The sequence below is a fragment of the Orycteropus afer genome, unplaced genomic scaffold, assembly GCF_000298275.1.
Source record: "Orycteropus afer afer isolate SDZICR_OR568_19922 unplaced genomic scaffold, OryAfe1.0 scaffold00039, whole genome shotgun sequence".
Lineage (NCBI taxonomy): Eukaryota > Metazoa > Chordata > Mammalia > Tubulidentata > Orycteropodidae > Orycteropus > Orycteropus afer.
The window spans coordinates 15,793,109-15,813,348 of record NW_006921626.1 but is presented as its reverse complement, the minus strand read 5'-3'; the positions used below and the strand labels follow the sequence as shown (position 1 = coordinate 15,813,348).

At 36.8% G+C, this 20,240-nt stretch overlaps 1 protein-coding gene and 1 pseudogene across 1 annotated transcript in view; both read left to right on the top strand.

Annotated features, from left to right (window-relative positions):
• Positions 1-20,240, top strand: part of CDC42BPA (CDC42 binding protein kinase alpha) — a 774,086-nt gene that overhangs the window by 372,145 nt on the left and 381,701 nt on the right. The window contains exon 5 of the mRNA XM_007936985.2: positions 3,773-3,921. Coding sequence (XP_007935176.1) covers positions 3,773-3,921 — 149 coding nt within the window. The remainder of the gene's footprint in view (positions 1-3,772; positions 3,922-20,240) is intronic.
• Positions 5,056-5,608, top strand: LOC122149658 (annotated as a pseudogene).

Genomic DNA, 20,240 nt, shown 5'->3' with positions numbered 1-20,240 from the left:
AGCAAAATGGGTTCCCATTCAACAATTTCCATGCATACTATTCAGTGATAATGGTTACATTCTTCACATTGTGTCTACAGTTGCATTATTTTGGTTCTAATTGTTCTGTTTCCCATAACCTAATCTCCTTGCACTGCTAACTTCTTAGCTGTGCTTCAGAGTGTTTTTTAACTATTTGGTTTCATATAGACTTTTTTTAATGGAGCACTGTACTCACCGGTAATATCCTTTATTTGGTGTGCCAGTCTGTTATTTTGCAAAAATGTGACCTTTAGATAATTTTGGTTCAGAGTTTAGAGAGTGTCTCAGAGCAAGAGTCTACAGGAGTCCTATAGTCTCAACTGGTGTTTGAAATGCAAAAGTTGGTAACAAAGGAACATCAATAGTTGAAAAATATGGCCTTGGTGATATAAATAATGCCGGAGATCATATGATAGAATTTTGCAAGACAAATGACTTAATTGATTGCAAATATCTTTTCTCTACAACATAAAGAGCAGCTATACACATGTACTTTGCCAGATGGAATACATCGAAATCATATCAACTACATATGTGTAAAGAGACAGTGGAGAAGCCTAATATCAACAGTTAGAAAAAGGCTATGGACCAACCGTGGAACAGACCACCAATTGTTCATATGTAAGCTGAAGTTGAAGTTGAAGAAAATTTTAAGAATTCCACGAGAGTCAAATTACGACCATAAGCATATCCCATCTGAATTTAGAGATCATCTGAAGAATAGATTTGATATATTGAATACTAATGATAAGACTAATGATAAGACGGAGCTCTGGTAGCATAGTGGCTAAGACACTTGCCTGCTAACCAGACGGCTGGCGGTTCAAACCCACCAGCCACTCCTCGGAAGGAAGGTTGGGCAATCCTACTTCCGTAGTGATACTGCCTCGGAAACCCAAGGAGGGGTCGCTGTGAGTCTGAGCCGACTCGATAGCACATAACAACAACAACAACAACAACAACAACAATGATAAGACCAGACAAGTTGTGCAATGACATCAAGAACATCATACATGAAGAAACAAAAGATCATTAAAAAGACAGGAAAGGACAAAAAGACCAAAATGTATGTCGGAAAATACTCTGAAACTTGCTCTTGAACAGGCAGTAGCTAAAGTGAATGGAAGAAACGGTAAAGTAAAAGATCTGGTAAAGTAAAAAACAGAACATTTCAAAGGGTAGCTTGAGAATACAAATTGTAATGAAATGTACTAAGAATTGGAGTTAGCAGACCAAAAGGGAAGAACACATTCAACCTTTCTCAAGCTGAAAGAATTGAAGAAAAAACTCAAGCCTCAAGTTAAAGAAGATGGAAAGAATACACAGTGTCACTATAGGAATTGGTCAGTGTTCAGCCATTTTAGAAGTTAGTATGTGATCTGGAACCAATGGTGGTATTGAAAAAAGAAGGCCAAGTTTCACTGAAGGAATTGGCAAAAACCAAAAAACAAACAAACAACAACAACAACAAAAAAACATGGCTCCAGAAATTGACAGAATACCAATTGAGATTTTTCAACAAATAGATGCAACACTGAAAGTGTGCATAAGTCTGTGCCAAGAAATTTGAAAGACGGTACCTGGCCAACCAACTAGAAGAGATCCATTTTTGTGCCCGTTCCAAGGAAAGGTGATCCAACAGAATGTGGAAATTATTGAACAATATCATTAATGTCACATGCAAGTAAAATTTTGCTGAAGATAATTAAAAAGCAATTGCAGCAGTACCTAGACAGACAACTGCCAGAAATGCAAGCTGGATTCAGAAGATAATGTGGAATGAGGGCTATTGCAGCTGATGTCAGATAGATTTTGGCAAAAAGTAAGGAATATCAGGAAGATGTTTACCTGTGTTTTATTGACTGTCAAAGTTATTTGACTGTGTGGATCATAACAAAGTGTGGATAATATTGTAAAGAATGGAATTCCAGAACAGTTAATTGTGCTCATGAGGAACCTGTACATAGATCAAGAGACAGTCATTTGAATAGAACCAAGGGATAGTGCATGGTTTAAAATCAGGAATGATGTGTGTCAGGGGTATATCCATTGACCATACTTACTCAATCTGTGTGCTGAGAAAACAGTCTGAGAAGCTGGACTATATGAAGAGGAACATGGAATTGGGATTAGAGGGAAACTCATTAACAACCTGTGATAGGCAGATGAGAAGACCTTGTTTGCTGAAAGCTGAGAAGACTTAATATACTTACTGATGAAGATCAATGACAATAGCCTTCTTTATGGATTACATCTTAACATAAAGAAAACAAAAATCCTCACAACTGGATCAGTTAACAACATCATGATAAATTGTGAAAAGATTGAAGTTGTCAATGATTTCATTTTACTTATATCCACAGTCAGTGCCCATGGAACCAGTAGTCACAAAATCAAAGGACATATTCCTGCATTGGACAGATCTTCTGCAAAATACCTCTTGAAAGTGTTAAAGAGAAAATGTTACTTTGAAGACTAAGGTGACCCTGACCCAAGCTATCATCTCTTCAGTAGCCTTATATGTATATGATAGCTGGACAGTGAATAAGGCAGACCACAGAAGAACTGATGCATTTGAATTGTGTTGGTGAGGAATATTGAACATACTATGGAATGCCAGAAGAACAAAAAATCTGTCTTGGAGGAAGTATAGCCAGAATGCTCCTTAGAAGTGAGAATGACCAGATTTCATCTCTCGTACTTTGGTCATGTTTCAAGAGGGACCGGTCCCTGGAAAAGGATATCATGCTTGGTAAAGTAGAGGGTCGGCAAAAAAGGGGAAGACCCTCAAGGAGATGTATTGACACAGTGACTGCAAAGATGAGCTCAAGCATAGCAAGGATTGTATGGCTGGTGCAAGACTGGACTTTGTTTTGTTCTGTGGTATGTAGGGTTGCTGTGAGTTGAAATCGACTTTATGGCACCTAAGAGCAACAACAATGATATAATATAATATAATGTATACACATATGCATGTGTACATATAATACATTTATGTAAAACAATCCAGGAAATAATAAAAAGTTACACCATAATCTGTAATCTAACACATCAGAGATAATCTCTATCAATATTTTGATGTATATTTCTAATCTTTTTTTTTCCCAATGCACATATACTCATGTCCTTAAGGGTCCACATCTGAAATTAGTTGACTTCTGTTTACATATACTTGAGAAAAGTACATTCTAGGATTGACACGTTTTCAGAAAATAGGAAAAGAAATAAATGTATGGTGAGAATTACTATATGCTATATATGAGTGGTTTCTAAGTGTTGATCCATGATCTGGTGGTGATTATAAAAAAGTTCTTAATAGTTCAAGATAAAGAGAATGCAATGATGAAGAAAAAGAATTTATTTAACATAAAGGACAATTGTATAATCTAAATTTTTCCCTCCCCTTTTACTTCTTGGATAGTTAAAATGTTCAGAGTTCTATGAAATGTTGGTGAAACTTTGTAGTCTTGTTGTTAGTGATGATGATGATGATGATACTTTTTAATTTTCTTACATTGCAAAATACACCACCAACAAAAGGATGATAGTCCTGTGTTGTCTCCTGCCTCAATTTTTTATTGTATTTTACTGTCCTGTGTAATTTAAAAGTCTAGAAATGACTGCTGATGATCATCTTACATAGCTTCTTATTAATCAACCATGTAACTGTTTGACTCAGTGCTATTGGACCTTAGATTAACTTTTCATTATATTATTATTCATTGAGTATGTTTTATTTTTTCATTCCCAGTACCTGGTTATGGATTATTATGTTGGTGGGGATTTGCTTACTCTGCTCAGCAAATTTGAAGACAGATTGCCTGAAGAGATGGCTCGATTTTACTTGGCTGAGATGGTGATAGCAATTGATTCAGTTCATCAACTACATTATGTACACAGGTAAGTAAGATGGTCCTGCATTTGGCTTATCAGATTTATCAGGTAATTTTAGAAGCTGAGATCTATTTTTACCAAATTTGTTATGGTCTCAGATACATTTCTCTTGTCAATCAAGATAATTTATTTTGAGATGGTTTTAATTCTTGTTATTGTCATTATTTTTCAGCATTAAAGAACTGATGGACCTGCTTATATCCATATATATGTATATATGTAGATTATCTTAAAGTTTCAACTTCCAGGCAGAATTTCTACAGAATGCTTCTAAGAAAATGCTGTTATTTAAAGTTGTGTATCATTTTCCTTTACAGAAGAAGTATGCACTGACCAGTTTTCTTATAACTAAATCTCATATGCTGGTATTAGCCAGAGTACTAGGCCATAAATCATAGGTTCACTTCCTAAGACCAATATTATATATTTTTTGTTTCTTAAGAAAATAATGTCAAGGATGGAATAAATGCCAAAATAAAGATATTTTTCCTGGAAAGTGATCATTTTGATGGCCAAAGAATAATAATTACACCACTTGACACATATAATGATTTATTTAAAAATTTGTCCACAAATGTGGGTTATATTGTATATGATTTAGAATAAAGTGAAAAGAGAGAGGTGGGCCTATTAGCAAAATTGTTTCTTAAATAGAATTATTTTACCTATTGATAGAAGTTAAAGATCCCTTTCTTTGTAAACAGTTTGTAATAATTTTTGTGTGATAAATACTTTTTAAATGTATTGGGTGGTTTAAAAACAGCTTCACATTTTAAAATTAAAGAAAATGGGAAATGATAGCAAAATCATTGGTGAATTAATCATTCAAATAAGAAAATACTTTGAGCAAACTGTGAGAAAGAAAAAGAGATGTTGAAGAGAAGTAAGTAAAGGGGTGCTGCACTGGTAGAGAGAAGTTAAATTGTTGTTTTAAAAGTTTAACATGCATCAAAATCATAGGGCTTGTTAAAATCATATTTTTGTGCCCCAGCACACAACTGCACTCTTGTGGTCTCCAGAGTGAATGGGAAACCAAAGTGCTTTTTCATTATTCAAACAGTAACCCAAGGTCCTGAGATTTGCCATTTAAAAATACTTACAAAGCTCTTCCCTGTAAGCAGCCTATGGTGATTTTGCAAAATGGTTTGCTACTCACTTGACCCAGAAAACCCCACAAAATCATGCAAATCAAGAGGTTCAAATCTTTGGGTCAATTTTAAGAATACCCATGAAACTTCCCATACCCATTAAGGGTATGCATATCCAAAAAACCACCAAGTATTTGCAAGATGTCACTTTGCAGAAGTAATGTGTGCCGTTCCGACGTTACAATGGTGAAGTTGGTAGGTGTGCTGGGCCAAACTATGGGATTGGACACAGGGTTGATGGCCCAAAAAGTGCTGAATTTTTGCTGCACATGCTTAAAAATGCAGAGAGTAATGCAAAACTTAAGGGTTTAGATGTAGATTCTCTGGTCATTGAGCACATCCAGGTGAACAAAGCCCCCAAGATAAGCCACCGCACTTACAGAGCTCATGGTCAAATCAATCCATATATGAGCTCTCCCTGCCACATTGAGATGATCCTTACTGAAAAGGAGCAAATTGTTCCTAAACGGGAAGAGGAGGCTGCACAAAAGAAAAAGATGTCCCAGAAGAAACTGAAGAAACAGAAGCTTATGGCTTGGGAGTAAATTCAGCATAAAATAAAATGCAAATAAAAGTTAAAAAAAAAAACTTACAAAAATGTCATTTCATTAAACATTAGAAGAATGTTAGTTTACCAAACATTTAGTCTTTACCTTTTTGAGTACAAAGAGATTTTACCCTAAGGCATATCTAAATTCTTGACAAAGAGTGATTGCTTCTGAAAATTCCTCATTTAGATTAAGGACAGTAAATATGAGGTACTTGCTACACTCCATTCTGCTAAGTTTGTGATAGATATCATTTCAATATTGATATGTGGATTGCAAACCATTTCAACTGGGAGGTCTACTTAGGTATCTCTGATTACAAAGTACTTCATGTTAAGTGAATTCTATTTGTTCCATTGTTGGACATTTTTAATTACAGAATTTTACTTGATGTTAAGCCTGAATTTCTTTTTCTCATAATCATTGGTTCAGGTTTTACTTTTAGAGCCACATGTAATAATCTGTCTTCTAGATCTCATACCTATGTAGATTAAACATTGAGACATTTCTAGTTTCTCTGTTATTAGAATTTACATAGACATTCTGTCTTTCATACGTGTGTGCCACATGCACGTGCATACACACACACATATACATACATACATCCTCTGTTCCTACTTCTGTACCTCTTCTCCATCCTTCCTTCTGTCTCCCTTTACCCTTTAGTGGACATTTTCTGTTATTTCACTAGGCTGCTTAAAATGTGGTTCCTGTTTTCTGGATAAAATATCTATTTGCAGCAGATGTTTTACTAAGGAATAAATTTATTGAATCCTCTTTTGTAAATACAGTTGTGCTGTGGAATTTTAGTAGCAGGTGTAACATACAAAGCTTCCAATCTGTCTGGGGACACAAAATAAAATAGATAACAATTGAAATAACACAAGTTAAATAATTGTTTAGGACATAATTATAAAAGACGGAGAGTCCAAGCTGTGAAGTACTAAATGAGTAATGCAAGCAAATTATAATGAGCTCAGAGGCTTGAGTTCTAAAATTTGAGTTATAATCATCAGTTCTAGTAGTAATTTAACTGTTATTATGTACTATGGATTTAAAATATTATATTCTAAGAATAATTCTGTGTTTAGATGTTATCCTAAAATGGATGTTGCTCCCTATGAGGAGGCCCAGACTCAGAGACATTGGTTGGTAAGTAGGGTAGCCTAGACTAAAGTCTAAATCAGTTTGCTTCAGAATTTATAATCTTTGCGTAACATCATATTGCATATAAGCAAAGCCTTTAATGGTGAGGCCTTGAAAACTGAGATGACTATATGTAAATACCACCACTCATCTGTCAGTTTGTCATATTGTGGTGCCGTGCCTGTTGCTGTGAGTCTGGAGGCTACTCCATCGGTATTTCAAGTACTTGCAGGGTCACCCATGGTGTACAGGTTTCAGTGGAGTTCCAGACTAAGACAGATTTGGAAGAAGAAAGGGGCCATCTACTTCTCAAAGAATTGGCCAGTGAAAACCTTACTAATAGCAGTGAAATGCTTTCTGATATATTACTGGAAAACTTGATGAGAACCCCTGAAACACTGCCTGATGTAGTGCTGGAAGATGAGCCCCTCAGGTCAGAAGACACTCAAAATACGACTGGGGAAGAGCTGGTTCCTCAAAGTAGAGTTGACCTTAATGACATGGATGGGACCACCATTTGCTGATATGGCACGACTCAAAATGGGAAGAAACAGCTGCAAACATCCATTAATAATTGGAACATGGAATGTACGAAATATGAATCTAGGAAAGTTGGAGGTTGTCAAAAATGAAATGGAGCACATAAAGATTGATACCTTAGGCATTGTGTTGTTGTTGTTGTTATTTGCTGTCGAGTCGGCCCCAACTCATAGCGACCCCTCCTTGGGTTTCCAAGACAGTATCACTACGGAAGTAGGATTGCCCAACCTTCCTTCCGAGGAGTGGCTGGTGGGTTTGAACCGCCAGCCTTCTGGTTAGCAGTCAAGTGCCTTAGGCACTATGCTACCAGATGAAATGATCTGTTTTGGCCATTATGAATTAGACAAACATAGGATCTACTATGCCGGGAATGACAAATTGAGGAATGGTGTGTCATTTGTTGTCACAAAGAATGTTTCAAGAATACTTAAAAGATACTTCTATCCTGAAGTACAGTGCTGTCAGTGATAGGATTATATCCATATGCCTACAGGGAAGACCAGTTAATACTGCTACATTCAAATTTACTCACCAACCACCCAAGTGAGAGATGAGGAAATTAAAGATTTTTACAAACTTCTACAGTCTGAGGCTGACCAAATATGCAATCAAGATGTATTAATTATTACAGATGATTGCAATGCAAAAGTTGGCAACAAAGAAGAATCACTGGTAATTGGAAAATACGGCTTTGGTGATAGAAATGATGCTGGAGATCACATGATAGAATTTTGCAAGACCAACGGCTTATTCATTGCAAATACCTTTTTTCAACAACATAAGTGGCAGTATATACACATGGACTTCACCAGGTGGAATACACAGGAATCAGATTGACTACATCTGTGGAAAGAGGCAATGGAGAAGCTCAATATCTTCAGCCAAAATAAGACCAGCACCGGACTGTGAAACAGACCATCAACTGGTCATATGTAAGTACAAATTGAAGTTGAAGACAGTTAAAAGAAGTCTATGAGAGCTAAAATATGAGCTTGAATATATCCCACTTGAATTTAGAGACCATCTGAAGAGTAGATTTGATGCATTGAACTTCAGTGATCAAAAAACAGATGAGTTGTGGGATGGTATCAAGAACATCATCCATGAAGAAAGCAAAAATCATTAAAAAGACAGGAAAGAAAGAAAAGACCAAAATGGACATCAGAAGAGACTCTGGAACTTGCTCTTGATTGGAGAGTAGCTAAAGCAAATGGAAGAAATGACAAGGTAAAAGAGCTGAACAGAAAATTTCAAAGAGCAGCTCAAGAAGACATAGTTATTATAATGAAATGTGCAAAGACCTGGAGTTAGAAAACCAAAAGGGAGGAATATACTTGGCATTTCTCACGCTGAAAGAACTGAAGAAATTCAAGCCTCAAGGTACAATATTGAAAAATTCTATGGGAAAAATATTGAATGACAGTGGCAACATCAAAAGAAGATAGAAGGAATACACAGAGTCATTGCAGCAAAAAGAATTGGTTGATGTTCATCTATTTTAGAAGGTGGTATATGATCAAAAACCAATGGTATTGAAGGAAGAAGTTGAAGCTGCACTGAAGAAATTGGCAAAAAACAAGGATCCAGGAATTGACGGAATACCCAATGAGATGTTTCAACATATGGATGCAATTGTGGAGGCACTTAATGTCTATGCCAAGAAACTTGGAAGAAGATAGCTACCTGGCCAAACTGACTGGAAGAGATCCATATTTGTACCCATTACAAAAAAAGATGATGCCACAGAATGTGGAAATTATTGAACAATATCATTAATATGACACACAAGCAAAATTTGCTGAAGATAATTCAAATGGTTGCAGCAGTATATTGAGAGGGAACTTCCAGAAATACATGCTGGGTTCAGAAGAGGACATGCTGATGTCAGATGGATCTTGGCTAAAAGCAAAGAATACCAGAAAGATGTTTACTTGTGTTTTATTGACTATGCAAAAGCATTTGACTGTGTGGATCATAACAAATTATGGATAACATTGAGAAAATGAGAATTCCAGAACATTTCATTGTGCTCATGAGGAACCTGTACATAGATCAGGAGGCTGTATATGGTGTGGTTTAAAATCAGGAAGGGTGTGCATCGGGGTTGTATCCTTTCACCATACTTACTCAATCTGTATGCTTAGCAAATAATCCCAGAAGCTGGACTATATGAAGAAGAATGCAGCATCAGGATTGGTGGAAGACTTACTAACAGCCTGCAGTATGCAGATGACACAACCTTGCTTACTGAAAGTGAGGATGACTTGAAGCACTTAATGATGAAGATTAAAAATTACAAGTCTTCAGTATGGATTACACCTCAACATAAAATGAAAACCCTCACAATTGTATCAATAAGCAGCATCACAATAAATGGAGAGAAGTTTGAAGGTGTCAAAGATTTCATGTTACTTGATTCCACAATCAACATCAATGGAAGCAGAAATCAAGAGATCAGACAATGTATTACACTGGGCACATCTCCTGCAAAAAACCTCTTTCGAGTGCTGAATTGCACTTTGAGTCTCTTTGAAGACTAAGGTGCATCTAACCCAAGCCATGATATTTTCAATAGCTTCATATGCATAAAAGGGTGAAGAGTAAATAAAGAAGACTGAAAGGGCGTTGAGGCTTTTGAGTTGTGGTGTTGGTGAAGAATACAGGAGATATTATGGCCTGCCAGAACAACTAACAAATCTGTCATGGAAGTACAGCTCAAATGCTCCTTGGAAGCGACAGTGGCTAGACTTTGTCTCACATACTTTGGTCATGTTGTCAGAAGAGACCATTCCTTGGAGGAGGATATCATGCTTGGTAAGGTGGAGGGTTAGTAAAAAAGAGAAAAGCCCTCAAAAAGATGGATTGACACGGTGGCTACAACAATAATCTCAAGTATAGCAAAGATTGTGAGGTTGGTTTTGTTCTGTTGTACATAGGGTGGCTGTGATTTGGAGCTGACTTGACAGCATCTAATAACAATAATGTCACAAAGAAAAAAAATTTTTTTTGAAGAACAGTGAAGCCTCGTCTGAGATCTAGAAACCAACCCCAAGAAGTCTTTCCAATTTATCTCATCTGTAGTACATTTGGATGAATTCCTTGGGGATTCCAATTTCATTAAGGCTCCTGTGTTTGCAGAAGGAGCTCTGGTGGTGTCGGGGTAAGATATTCCTCTGCTAACAGAAGCATTGGTGATTTGAACCCACCAGCCACTCTGCAGGAGAAGGATGAAGCAGTGTGCTTCCATAAAAATTTACAACTTTGGAAACCCTATGGGGCAGTTCTGCTCCATGTTGAATTTTATTATCAGTGGGAATCACATCAGTGGGTTTGGATTGGGTTTGCAGGAAGTAATTTGTTTTATTGTCTATAAGGCTGGGACCTAGCATTCAAGTATTTGAATATTAATAATATGTAGATGATAGGTAAATCATGTGATAAGCTGAGTCCTGTTAATGAAACTGAGTGAATATTGCAGAGGGTCTAAGACTGAGCCCTGAGATACACCAGTGTTCAGAGACTAGGTAGAGTAGGAAGAGGCCCGTGGGTGGTTTAAGTGGTTTGCACTCAAGTATTAACCTAGAGGGAGCTCTGGTGGTGTAGTGCCTAAGGCATTTGACTGCTAACCAGAAGGCTGGCGGTTCAAACGCACTAGCCACTCCTCGGAAGGAAGGTTGGGCAGTCTACTTCCATAATGATACCGCCTCAGAAACCCAAGGAGGGGTCGCTATGAGTCCGGTCCGATGGCAGTGAGTTTTGTTTTGTTTTTTTTGACTAGCCTAGAGATTGACAGTTTGAACTCATTAGGCAGTACCATGAAAGAGAGTCCTGGTGATCTCCTCCTGTAAAGATAAAAGCCAAGAAAACCCCATGAAGAGATTCCACACTGAAACGTGGGGTTTCCATGAGTTGGGATTAACTTGACAGTGGGGTTTGGGTTTTTTTTTTTTTTTTTGGTTTGGAATAGGGGGAGCCAACAAAATAAACTAAGGAGAATCAGTCAGAGGTTAGGTGGAACATCATGAGAGCATAGTGTAGGTGTCTTATGGAAAATAAAAGTAAATAATCTTTCTCTTTATATATAATTACATAATGTCTTTACTGATTCATTCAGACAAACATTTATCTTTTTTCTGTGGATAACAGTATCCTGAGGTTTTAGAGGTGGTAGTTTTGGACCTTGCTTGTTTTTATGTTAAATAATAGGTTCTTTTTCTTAAATTAACAATCTCAGAAAAAAAGTGAAATTTAAGAAAATATTTTTGCTTCATACATGTATGTAAGTTGGACAAATGGTTATCTCAATTTTTAGTTTGTAAATGCATTCATTCATTCATTATGAAGATATTTTTCAGTACCTGCTGTTTTCTCAGTATTCTACTTACTATTTTGGGTGAAACCATAGATCTAAAGCCAAGCCTATTTCCATTGAGTCAAGTCCAACTCATCAGGACCCTGTAAATTAGAGTAGAACTGCCCCATAGAGTTTCCAAGGCTGTAATTTTTATAGGAGCAGACTGCCACATCTTTCTCCCATGGAGCTGAGATTCAGATTGTACACTTGCCAGTGAACATCCCATTTCTTAATGACTGTACCACCATTTACTTTTAATGTTAAAGATATCACTTTATTTAAAAGTATAGTTAGAAAAGTACAATATAAAGAAATATTAGCTTTTCCTATATTTCCTATATTTATTGAAATACTCTTTTGGAAGTCATAAAATATTTTCAGTTCAGTCATCCAACAACTCAGGTTTTAGACTTTGCCATAGATGCATTTTAATTTTCAATTTAAAGTTGGAATGCCAGAATATCCATTTTTGATTTGCCGAATAGGTAGTTTATATTTAAGGGTGTGCCCTTTCTCTTCAATCATTAATTTCCTTTTATGCAAAATTTGGGAGTAGAGGTTATTTCTAATAACTTATTAGCATTACATGGTATGTCTGACTCAGGTTGTTCAAAGGATCAGTCAAGTGTTGAGTTATGATAAAGTAAGCCATAATTTTATGTTGGAGAAAAACCCAACTTATTTGTTAACATATTAACTAAGCTCAGAGCAGGATTGGTGTTCAGTTTGTTAGCTAAAAAATCAAACCAAACCCATTACAACTCACAGTGAACCTATAGGACAGAGTAGAACCACCCCATAGGGTTTCCAAGTATATAATTCTTTATGTAAGCACGTTGTTGCATCGTTCTCCTGTGGAATGACTGGTGGGTTCAGAGTGACCTTTGATTAGCAGTTGAATGAATACCTTAGCTATTGCAGCACCAGTGCTCCTTAAGAAAAGCAGAAAGAGATGATAAATGGAGAAAATGTGTAAGTTTTGAACACAAGCATGGAAGAATCAACATATGGATAATTAGTGATGTGGCAGAAAACTTGAAAAAGCAAGAAGAATGGCAGAAGGGAATGAAAAATGAGGAAAACGTGTTAAATTTTGATGACAAGCATAGAAGATTCAACATATGGATAATTAGGAGTGGTGTGGTATGAAGGGAGTTGAAACCAGTGAACAGAACAAATACTAAACATTGTTATGCAAGAAAACTCTTGAAATAAGAAAAAGATTTAAAATTGCATATTAAAAGCCATATCATATATATGAGAAAATGTTAAAGTAATTGTTTAAACAAATTTTAGTAATTTTTCTGACCTTCAAATTAAAAAGAAAAAGGAAAACTCATGTGAGTATTTTGAGTTAAAAAGAGCAAGTGACTTACAAAGGAAAATAAACTAGTTTATCTTCAGGCTGTTCAACAACACAGTTTATGACAGAAGGCAATTCATTACATACCTAAGATCTCCCTCCCCCCAAAAAAAGTGAATAAAAACTTTAGGTAGAAAGACAGAAAAACCAAACTCACTGCTGTCGAATTGATTCCAACTCACAGCGACCCCCTGTGGGTTTTTGAGGTGGTAAATCTTTACAGGAGTAGATTGCTCCATCTTTATTCTGCAGAGTGGCTGGTGGATTTGAACCGCTAACGTTCTGGTGAGCAGTAAAATGCCTTAGGCACTACACCACCAGAGCTCCTTCAGGTAGAAAGAGCACATTCAAGTGTTACCAACTTTCAGTAAGTTGCCTAAATGGGAAATGTTACCATGTGTTCTTCCTGAGGAATTTATTAATTTATTTGAGAATGAGCTTCAGACAACAAAAGTGATTAGAAAGATCATCTTAAGGACTGGTGATGCTCATTAAATAATCACGGTAGAACTGAAACAGAAAAAGGCTTAAAATAATGACTAACCGTGAACTTACTATACAATTATGAAAATAGTGGTGATAATTGGGATGATTTATACATTTTAAAAAAGTTATTGTGATTTGGGTGAAAGTTTACAGAGCAAATTCATTTTCCATACAGTAGTTGATACACATTTTGTTTCATGACATTGATTGCAGTTCGCCACAGTGTAATAGCTGTCTTCGCACTTCCTCCCTGTAGTTATCTCTTCCCTGTGTCCTTCTTTCTTATGCATTCCTGCCCCCTGAGCTATCTCCCTGTGCAAATACTGCCCTTCTGTTCTCCCACAATTGATCATTCTAAGGAGTGTATCTACCTGATGTAAATGTTCCCCCATATGCTTGTCTGTTAGTGAGCAGTTCCATATCTGAGTGGTAGCTAAGGATCATAGTCTTGGGACTCTCACCAGGCTACATCATATTAGTAAAGTTGGTCTTTTTCATGATTTTGAGTTTTATTCCACATTGTTCTTCCATTCTATCCAGGATCTCCTGCACTGATGCCTTTCCGAGTGGTTGTCAGTGGTAGCTGGGCACCTTCTAGTTCTTGTGGTCTCATGGTCATATGGGCCGAGGTTTGCATGATCCACTATTCCCTTGGACTAATTGTTTCCATGTGTTTTTCGTTTTTGCCATTCATCTTTGCTGTGGTCGAGGAGAGACCTATTATTGTATCTGGATGGCTGCTTGCAAACTTTTAAGATCCTAGTTGCTACTCACCAAAGTAGGATGTAGAACAACGTTTTTATGTAGTATGTTATGTCAGTTGAGCCAGACATCCCCTGCAACCATGGTCGTGAGCCCACAGTTTCAGCAGTTCACTCTCTCAGGGTGATTGGCTTTGGCTAAGAAGCTATCAGGGAGCTCTGTTAGCATAGTGCCTAAGGCACTTGACTGCTAACCAGAAGGCTGGTGAGTTTGAACTCCTTGAAGGAAGATGGGGCAATCTACTTCCATAGTGATACTGCCTTGGAAACCCAAGGGGGGTTTGCTATGTGTCGGGTCCAATTTGACGGCACATAGCAACAACAACAACAACAACAAGTTATCATAACTTTGTCTCTTGTTATCTCCATTATATATATGGACATTCTTACAGTACATACAAATAAGTACATGTGTAGAAATATTGTCTGCCATCCTTATATATGGTCATGAGTATATTTCTTTTTAATTTATGCAAATTTTTCAGTAATCAAATTGGTAGTGGTAATATAAGTATTGTTACTTTGAGATTATTGCATTTGTACTGTGAAATGAAGCAAATGAGTAATTATGGCATATTCTAATTCTGTCACTCCTTGTGTCCTTGAGAATTGGAATTCTCAGTGTGGAAGAAAGCAATTACTGATTAATATAAAAGATAATAACTAAAAACCCTTTTGTCTTGAATTTGAGTTGGAAATATTAGTATGAAATGAGGTATTTCATTGTTTTACACACATACATGTGCACTGGGAGAAAGAGAGCAAGAGAAACTGTGCAGTGAAAAGGGCTACAAACAATGATCAACACACTTGGCAATTAGCATCCCCATTGAACAGATTATGATCCTCAAATTCTGCTTCCCACTGTGAGGAAAAACAGGCTTCTTAGAAAAATGATTGAATTCAGACTAAATCAGAAGTGTACAAGATGAGCCTCATTCATCTTTTCATACAAATAGCAAGTGAGCTATCAAAGATTTAGGATTATGTTGAAAGGACTGAGGAACCAAATTGAAAAGTCTGCCATTGTTCAAAGTTGGGAAAATTTGAAATTCAGTAGGAATAATTATCAAAACCAGTTAAAACTCTTGAAATATGCTTACACTCATGATTCATTGTGCTGTTTTTAAAACAAACCTTATATTTACTTTCTGAGGATGGTAGGAAATTACTTTATTTCGTGAAAATTGGTAAATTAAGGGAAAGAATCAAACATACATTCTGCTCTTTGTATATAAACTATGTCACGGTAACCAAATAGTAAATGAAGTCATGAATCTCTCTATAAAAACATTTCAACTCATAATTGAAACAAAAAATATGTTAAAATGACAAAATCACTACTTGGCAGCCCTCAGCAATGATGCCTGCTGCCTTTAGAAAAAGGAGAGATAACCAGGGGTTGTTAGCCTCTAGGAAAAAGTACGCAAGGCCACTTATCTTGCTGAAGTGATTGATTTGGAATCTAATAAGTCTCTAGATCCAGTTGCTAATTTGCAGGAATCCTGGAGACAGAGTATATTTTCTATTGCTGCTGTAACAAATTACCACAAACTTTGCCCACTGCTGTCTAGTTGTTTCTGACTCTTAGATACCCTATAGGACAAAGTAGAATTGCCCAGAGGGTTTCTAAGGCTGTAAATCTTCACAGAACCAGTCAGCCACATCTTTGTCCTGAGGAGTGGCTGGTAGGTTTGAACAGCTGACCATTTGGTTAACAGCTGAGCATTTCATCACTGCCCCAGCGTGATGCCTTTGTTATTTAAAACAACATTAATTTATTATCTTACAGTAATGGAGATCAGAAGTCCAAAAGACTGCCATGAGTTGATTCAACTCATAGTGACCCCTCTTTGGGTTTCCGAGGCGGTATCTCCACAGAAGTAGATTGCCCAATCTTCCTTCCAAGGAAGCTAAAATCAAGGTGTCAGCAGACCTTTTATACTTTTTGGAGGTTCTAGAGAAGAATTTGTTCTCTTCTTTTTCCAGCTTCTAGACTTTGCCTACATTTCTTGGCTTGTGACCCTTTTCAGGGGTGACATCACTCCAACTGCTGCTTCTGTCATCACATCTCCTCTCACTCTGACCCTTTGCCTTTCTTTTATAACAACTCCTTTTACTACATAAGACCCAACTGAATAATCCAAAGGAGCTTTGGTGGTGCAGTGCCTAAGGCATTTGACTGCTTACCAGAAGCTTGGTGGTTCAAACCCACCAGTTGCTCAGCAGAAGGAAGATGGGGCAATCTACTTCTGTAAAGATTTACTGCCGACTATGAGTTGGAATTGATTCGTTAGCAGTGAGTTTGGTTTTTTGGTAAACTGGGTAATCCAGAGTAATCTCCTTATGTCAAGATCCTTCATTTAATTAATCACATTTGCAAAGTACTTCTTGCCATGTTTACAGGTTTCAGGGATTAAAATGTGGACATCTTTGGCAGGCCATTATTCAGCCAACTATATAGAGCACTGTTAAAATTTACCATGAGTATTAAAACAGCAAAATCTAGGTTATCGTCAGTCTGGATTTTTCAGTGTATGCATTGTAAGAAAAAGAAGAGGATGGAGAAGGGATACTGTAGATTAAGAGAGACTTAAAAAAATACATAGCAAAGTTTAAAATAAAATCAAAAAGCATATACCCATAAGGACAAAATAGAGAAATGGAGAGAAGATAACTATAAAGGTCTGGAAGTTTTAGAAACTATGACAGTTCCTCATTGAAATACCAAACTGGCAGTGTGAAAAACAGACAACCAGATCTGTATTACAGTTTCCCCAAAAGTCTTAGAGCTTTTATTATTGATCAGTACTGGAAGTAGAATTGAATGTGAGCCTGTGTGAGAGTATTGGTTGAAAATTTCGGGGACCTTTATACACCCAGATCTCATTTTCTACTCTGGGCAGTGGGGTAACTGCTTCTCTTTTGTTGTAGAAGATTTGAAGTTTCCTCTTAGGATAAAGAAAAACAAAGGGCCTCTCTCCCTCTTTCTTTTTAAAACTTTCTGTGATTTGGGTGAACATTTACAGAGCAAATTGGTTTTCATTCAACAATTCATACACATTTTGTCTCGTGACTTTGATTGCAATCCCTACAATGTAACAGCACCCAACCCACATCCTCCCTATGTTTACCTTTTCCATTCCTCCTCCTTTTCTGGGAGCTCTGGTGGCTTATTCTGAGCTTTATCCATGGGCAAATGCTGTTCTTTTGATCTCAAATCCTTGATTGTTCTAAGGAATGTGCACCTCCTTGTTGTTATTGTTCACTTTATAGGCCTCTCTATTGTTTGGCTGAAAGCTGAGCCACAGGAGTGAATTCAGTTCCATGCTTGAAGGGTGTCTAAGGTCCATAGTCTTGAAGGTTCCACCATTGTTTATCAGATCTTTAAGCCTGGTTATTTTCATTATTTTGAGTTTTGTTCCACATTCTCCACCTACTTTATCCAGGACCTCCCTATTGGCATCCCGGCCTTTCAGAGTGGTTGGCAGTGGTAGTCAGGCACCATCTAGTTCTTCTGGTTACCATCCATTTCTGCTAACAAAGGGTATCTCAAGTAGGGGACACCATGCCCAGCTGAGGGCAAATTTATCATACTAGAAACTAGTGTTTACCAGACGTATTACTTCTACATAGTAAATATTGATACTACATTCCAGTCCCTTGCCCCTGAAATTTCACTGCAAGGATGATAGTAGCCAGGCTTGTGCTTTACAGACTGAAGATTGGAAGAGTCTTTTCTGAGGAATTATGAACAGACTAAGTGAAAAAATGGAAAACTCTGAAATTGGAAGCCAAGCCTATTATCTAGTCATACAGAGAATCCCATTAGCTTTTTAGCAGCCTAGTCTGAAATGTGAATGGAGAGCCAAGGATCTCTGACATCGGTGGGAAACTTTAACATTAAAGTCCAAAACCAAAATGAAGAAATGGAAGAAAAGAAAGTTATGAGAGGTGAAAGTAAAGGAATAGAAAATCCTTCATCCCTCAAATTTATATCCTCTGAAAATATTAATGTCTTCTGAGAAGAAGACAGGCAATAATATGGCGTATTTGAAAATGAATATTATGCTATAAAAAGGAAAACTCAGAATTAAAAAAAATCTTTTGAAATTAATAGTATGATAAACCAAAACTAAACCTGTTTCCACTGAGTCAATTCCAACACATAGTGACCCTGTATAGGACAGAGTAGAACTGCCCCATAGGTTTTCCAAGGCTGTAATCTTTAAGGTGGCAAACTGGCTTGTCTTTCTCCCACGAAGTGGCTGGTGAGTTTGAACCACTCACCTTTCGGTTAGCAGCCAAGCACTTAACCACTATTCCACGAGGTCTCCTTAAAAACTATCATAGTAGACTTAAAAATCAGAATTCAGTAGAAGAGTTGGAATATAAAGTTGAGGAGATGGTCTAGAAAATACGATAAAAAGCCAAAGACATGGAAAGCTAGGAGAGGAAAGTGGGAAAATTAAAGAATCGCTCACAAGCTGGAACATCTGAATACCAGGTATCCTAGAACTAGAGAATGGAGAAAATGAAGAGAAAAAATAATTATCAAAGGATTAATTGAAGAAAAATTGTATAGTGCTAAAAGACATGAATTCCAGTGCCATCAAGTTAATTCTGTCTACTAAATACTCAGCAGAGTGATGGAATATAGATCCATTCTAAGCTACATATATCCCTGAATATAGTACATATGAATGAGATTGACTAATTTAAACAATACATGTGATGAAGTATCACTTGGTAGTTTATTATATGCTGCGTTAAAATGTAGTACACTATTCATTACCAATTATTTATTTATTTTTATTTGTCTTATTTTTTCCATTAGATTAAACTTCTTGAGCTATGTTGTTAGCTGCTGTTGAGTTGACCCCCTACTTATAGTGACCCCATGCACAAGGAAACCAAATGCTACCTGGTCTTGCATCATCCACATAATATGTTGTAGTTGGACATTGTAGTCCATAGAGTTTTCAGTGACTGTCATATTCAGAAGTAGATCACCAGGTCTTTCTTCCTAGCCTAATTAGGAAGCTCCACTGAAAAAGGTGTCATAACAATGTACAAGCCTCCATTGACAGACTAGTGGTTGCTGCGCATAAGGTTCACTGGCTGGGAATTGAACCCAGGTCTCCTGCATTGAAGATGAGCATTCTACCACTAAACCACCACTGCACCAATTCTTGAGGTATAGACTATGAGTTTTTTCCTGTCACACTCAGTGGGTATATTTCATTTTGTTGCTCTGGGGTTTATTTTTTCTTCCCTCCCATTTAAGCCTATAGCCTTTTATTGGATGTGGACTGACAGGTTGCTGCAAAATAGCACTCTTATTTTAAAACCATTTTTTTAGGGACAGGTGCTGCATGTGGTGGTTAGACTATGAATTATATATAAGCCTCAAACATAGTTCTATCAGTCATTACTGCACAGAGTATCTACTGGATTATATTTCCTGATCTTCAAGTTATTTCTCTAGTCATTTATTTATTCCTTTCTTCTTCACCTCATTCCATCATGGATTTAAGTAATTTAAAATAAGAATACATACAATAAGTTAATTCCAAAATATAATGAGGAGTAAAGCAATAAGACATAGGAATTATATGTAAAAATAAAGAACCTAAACTAGGAAAAAATAATACAGGAACAGAATCAATTTACATGTTTTTCATGCTCATCATTTTTATAGTTTATTCCTATGAAAATGTCCAAATTTCAGAACAGATTAAACTCTTAAGGACACGTAGCTTTTTATTGGTAGATTCTCTCTGTCAAGGCAAATTGGGTAGAAGTTAAATGGAGTATGTAGGGAGCCCTGGTGGCACTATGGTTAAAGAGTTAGGCTACTGGGCTTCTGGCAAGATGGCGGACTAGGCAGAAGGATTGCAAAGACCCTCTTCAACAAAGAAAAGGGAAACCAATGAACACAGACACAGAAGATAATCTTGGACCCCTGAGCCTTGAAGG